Consider the following 5324-nt stretch of genomic DNA (forward strand, 5'->3'; position numbering starts at 1 on the left):
TGAATGGGTTTTCCTTACACACTGAATTTTCCCAAACTCACCCTTTTTATTTTCATCCACGTAGGTAATCTCCAACCATAGTGAGCTTGGAGCTGTGAGGGAATTCGGAGATTGATTTTCTTCTGGTGAACTGGAAATCCTATTATTTACGTTGAGGTTTGGGTTTTTAAATGTAATAAAGCCGCTTAATTATTTTTGATGGTTTTAATATGTATTACTAAGATTGGTATTACTTATTTTAACTGTTGAAATTGGATAGCTTTAGGGCACGTTTTCAAAAAAAAACAATTGATTTCAAAATAACACGACAACAAGCAAAGCTTTCGCAATGAAAGTATTTTCCAAAATTAATCACTTTTCCTAAAAATGACTTAATCAAGTCGGTTTCCTAGAAATATACATGGCGTTAAGGTGTGGCAATAGCGGTGTGCATGTCTAGGATTGGATCCGAAGGGAGCTTGGTACTTAAGTAGTCCGATAGACTCACCTCCTTTTTTCCGGTTTCCTACCTGGTGCATAGCTTCCATCCACTTTAACCTATAATGAAATTATCTTTTAAAACACTAAGTAGATTTTTCTATATCAACAATATAAAATGTTTTGAACGCTTCGATGTGGCATGTCGGATCCGGCCATAACGTCTGGGCCAGGTTTGAAGTGCTACAAAGAATTTCTCCATGCTCTGTAGATTATGAAATTCGCCAACTCATCAGAAAGAAAAGAAAAACAGTCAGCCAAAAGAAAGAAGCAATAATTGGAAAAACAATGACAATCCATATAATTGCAAAAGAAAGAATGCTGACAAGTAAACCAGGAAGTTTATCTTACAATGCAACTGAACATTAGCATTTTGAATTCAAGCAACATATATCAACATTTTCAGTTTCATTTATGAATTTAAACTAGGAATAAACAGGCTTCAATGCTGAATAGAAAACCTACAAGCCTAACTGCATTTAATATAGAGGAAACACATTACTGACATCTAAATCAATATACCCTCAGTGAACAAAATATAGAAAAAGGAGAAATTCAGCAACCTGATTACAAGGTGGTTCTAATTGCAAACTCTCCACTGTGATTCGCCTTTTGACCTTAACTTTGTTAACTCGACCAAGATTTTCAATATTGCAATGTTGCTCAAACATGATAAGCTATAAAATACAAGTAATATTTTATTAATATAACTAAATTATAATATTAAAATTAAAATACTAAATAACATTTTAATTTGAAAACAGAACTAAATCTATTAAAATTCTGAAAAATAAGAATTATATTATATATAACAATATTTATGTAAGCGTAAATAAAAAATACTCGATGCCAAAAGTTCCAACTTCCTAATCTGGATCTCCTGCACGTTCAAATAAAAATATATATGTCAACCAAGAATTTCTGAAGATGCTAAATTCAAAAATAATGCCAATGTAATAAAGGATTATGATATTACTGGATAGCTTTAGCATTGATAATGACTACATTTCTAAAATAGGATGGTTTCTCAATCATTTAGGTTGTTCCTTGACAGCAAGTTTAGAGAGTTAAGAGGAAATAATTGACTGAGGGTGGATGAAAAGATGGCATTAAGCTAACCTTGTTAGTGTTTGAGTGGTAAGAACATAAAGTGGAGGATCAACAACACTCTCATCAGCATGCTGCAAGAAGAGCAACAAAAATGAGAGGTTTCGGTGAAAAAATTAATCATCTATAACCAAGTTTTAATAATCATCAGTGTTCAACACAAATGAAGCTGGAAAGTCAAAGTTTTGAAGCAGAGGTGAAAGCACGTAATGGTCAATCTATATTTGTCAAAAAAACCCCAAAAAGGATTTCAAGCACTAAGTAAGACCATTTTCACGAATAAAAAGCAACGTTTTACCCTAAAAGACTAGCGTTGAATCATGATATCTGAAAAAACTTAAAGAAATATAAATAATTGTAAAGAAGTAGTGAATAAGTACATTACATATATGTAATACATGAAAAGTAAGAAGTAGTGTTACAGACCTGCCAGTACATGAAAGTTTGTACAATGTTGCGTTGCCACCTACAAAATTTAATAGAAAATTTCAGCAAATTAGAAAAGCTAGAGGTCATGAAATGTATAAGCTTAGAGGGAACTATGAACCAAAAAGAGAAAAAAGATATCAGCAACTGACGAGAATAAGGAAACAAGTAGAAGCCAGCCAAGTCCAATCTCAGCACGTGATGATAGAATGCTCAAGGTGGTGGTGTTTGATTCTACCCATACACAAGGATCTTCCAAATACTTCCTGTTCAATAAACCCTTGGGGTTACACATGCACATGCATGGCGCAAGCATTTCATTTCATCCAGTTTTGAGGTGACATCAAAATGAATGTCATAAAACAAATTGAAGTAATATGCATCTGGGGATTTTTTTTGAGAGAATACATCTAAGGAATTGGTTAAAGTGAAAAAAAAGGATAAGTAGCATTAACATTCATGAAGTACTTTTTTTGTTTGTTAGCACCAACCCTTTCAGCATAGTTGAGTGTATAATCCTCCTTACTGTGCTTTTCAGATAATAACACAATTTCCATCCATCTGAACTTTATGTCATTTCATATAAGGAAATATCACCCAGCAAATTTAACTGAATTTCTTGTAGTGAACATTAATAGTCTGATCACAAGACTAATTAAAAAAAAACCAGAACACAGTAATACAGAAGATAGTTTATCTGAATAAAGGTCTACTGTACAAGGTAGAACGACTAAAATTATGCCTTAAGAACTCTGCAATGCGTTCGAGTGATCGGCATAAAATGGGAATCAAAGCAACTGCAGTGAAGGTCCATATCAATTCATCATACTACATAATAATAAAGAGAATTCAGGAGCAAAAATGTAAAAAGTGTTTATGAGCAGAAGAATGCTTACATTTAAGGCAATGATGTGAAGTGACAAATGTAAGGAAGTAGATAAAGTAGATAAAATCTTTCGTTGCAATTACTGATTGAAAATACACTTGAACAGCTTGTAAAGTCCATGCTCTTGGCCTCTGCATAACATATAGAATAGGTTCAACACAATAAAAACCTGCAAGATAAAAAAAAAGTAAGGAAAAAAGAATCTAACAAAAATATGTACATGAAGTCAAAAATGGCCGAAGTTACAAGACTAGCAAAATATTACATCTTATAAATTTAATTATACATTAACAGCCAATCAGCTCCTCGACAAGGTGGTCTCTCTATGAATTTATGATTAAGTTCAATGAAGGAAATAACACCTTAATAAGGAAGATCAAATAGAAAAATTATCCAATTTTTATGTTATTTATTACAAGTTTAGTTTCTTTCCATAACCTCAATTTCAGAAGCAACGGTTTTTTACCTGCACTGCGCGCTAGAGCTTCACCATTTGCACCATTAATCCACTTATCCTGCATTATGCACCATTTTTCCTGTAATACAGTAAGTACATAAAAAACACATCATGGAACAACAAGACAATATAACCCTCAATCACCTTTTCTTTCTTTGACAGCTTGATAGCCATTGAAACGAGTTACAGCATCAGAAATAAATAGTGCAGGCCATGCAGTAACAACAAAGTTCAATGACCATGAACAATACTATTTCAAAGAAAAAGTATCACATGAATCTGTCTATCAGAAATAAATATTGCAATGGAACTCACATAAGAAACTCTCCCAAGAAAACTAGTGTTTCCCCCAGAGCATTGAATGCTAGTAGACAAAAAGCCATTTGATCGCAAATTTTTCTGCAGCAGACACAAAAGTGCTGAGGTGTTGGACAGCCAATAAGGTAAGGTTTCATTTTCAGCTCCAACCTGCAAAAAAGGCCAGACAAATAAAGAATCATACAATTCCCAAATTAAATAAATATATATGTAATTATTTACATACATATATTCATCCAATTCTCATGCATAATAACATATTCCACTAAGGAATGCTTAAAGATAACTACTCTTATACTACTTGTTGTTCATCACAAATTATATTTGAATATTTCTCAAGCATTTATAGTAACCAAACTCCTAAATTTCTACTTAACTTCAACTACAAACAAAGGTCAATAGAAACCAAAGAAGAGGCCCCACAACAAGGTTCAAAAAATTGGATATGAAATTATAAAATGCCATCACAAACAGAAAGATAACAGCATAAACAAGCTCAAGTTCACCACCTTAAACTTTCTGCTAATACAAGGAAAACCCAGAAAATTTATGAAAATTAGAAAATCTTACATATATTATTGAACCGTAGAAACCCAGATAACAAAAGCAAGCAGAAGTCTTAACAAATGAATAAAAAGTTTACCAAATAAATGTTTGGTACTTCCTTGGTTGGAGTTTGAGAGGCCGACGTTTGGAGGAAGAGGAGAAACGAGTCAGGTTTTGTATGGGTTAATGAATCTTTTATGTAGCGGCTTAAAAGGTAAATCAAACGCGCTCCACCAAACGACGTCGTGGTTCGTAACAGTGTGCTTTGAAAAATCTAGGGTTAAGAGAAAAACTATTGAGAAAAATATTTTGGATTGGTTTTCTCTTGAATTTGCAAATATAATAAGAAAATAAAGAAGAAATTGAACAAAGAATGCCTGTCAGACTGGAAAAACAAACACAATGGTTAACGCACTAATAAGCCATCAAAGACAAAACATACAAGCACTTACATCTGAAAATGACTTTAAAAAGTTAGAACTGTAGCTTTTTGGGGATGGGGTCAATGCTTTTTGTCATGGAACATGATTTTCATCTTCTAAATGTGACAGCTTCTTCCTCGTTCTCGTTCTCTTCAACTTCCATTTGTTTATCCAAAATCCTAACAGATCGAGAGAAAAGGAGTAGCTATGGTGGGTGAATTTAGTGCAGTGAAATGAAAAGGAAAAAGGAAATTTGGGGGATTTGGTTAACGAGTGGGTAACCAAAAAATAATTTTTGGGAGTCAGCGGTATTTTGCGTTTTTTTATAAAAAAATAATGGCCTTTTGCGGCGTTTTCTAAAAAACCGCCGATAATTCATAAATTTTTTGTAGCATTTTTTTGTAGCTCAACTTTTGTGGCGTTTTACTCAAAAACGCCACTATTTCTTAATTTTATTTTTTTTCATTTTTAACATATTTTTTTCTATTTTTTTCTTTCAAAATTTTTATGTTGAGATTATCATTTTTTTGAATTTTTTTTATTTTGAATATTAAACTTTTTAACTGAAATATGGACTAAAATTTTAAATATTAAATTTTTATGTTTTTATTTTTAAGTTAATCATAGACATTTTAAAAAAATAAATACATCAATATATTTTTATATTGAATAAATATAAATATTT

General features: G+C 32.0%; 1 protein-coding gene across 17 annotated transcripts; it reads right to left on the reverse strand.

Moving 5' to 3' along the window:
* Positions 1 to 275: 275 nt before the first annotated feature.
* Positions 276 to 4987, reverse strand: LOC107936651 (uncharacterized). 17 transcript variants are annotated; one of them, XM_041078216.1, is made up of 11 exons: positions 4670 to 4987; positions 4315 to 4491; positions 3669 to 3821; positions 3363 to 3432; positions 2907 to 3065; positions 2163 to 2276; positions 2011 to 2050; positions 1597 to 1658; positions 1321 to 1357; positions 1041 to 1154; positions 276 to 682 (listed from the first exon to the last, which is right to left on the reverse strand). In XM_041078216.1, coding segments are annotated over exons 5-11 (474 nt in total). In that variant the 5' UTR covers positions 2909 to 3065; positions 3363 to 3432; positions 3669 to 3821; positions 4315 to 4491; positions 4670 to 4987; the 3' UTR covers positions 276 to 577. The 17 variants fall into 17 exon arrangements, 15 of the variants coding, with proteins under 15 accessions (XP_040934150.1, XP_040934146.1, XP_040934145.1 ...); XM_041078212.1 differs by having other exon boundaries at positions 2163 to 2807; positions 2907 to 3027; positions 3363 to 3411; positions 4670 to 4939; XM_041078211.1 differs by having other exon boundaries at positions 2163 to 2807; positions 2907 to 3027; positions 4670 to 4939.
* Positions 4988 to 5324: the final 337 nt, after the last annotated feature.

This window comes from Gossypium hirsutum, chromosome A10 (assembly GCF_007990345.1).
Source record: "Gossypium hirsutum isolate 1008001.06 chromosome A10, Gossypium_hirsutum_v2.1, whole genome shotgun sequence".
NCBI classification, from domain to species: Eukaryota; Viridiplantae; Streptophyta; class Magnoliopsida; order Malvales; family Malvaceae; genus Gossypium; species Gossypium hirsutum.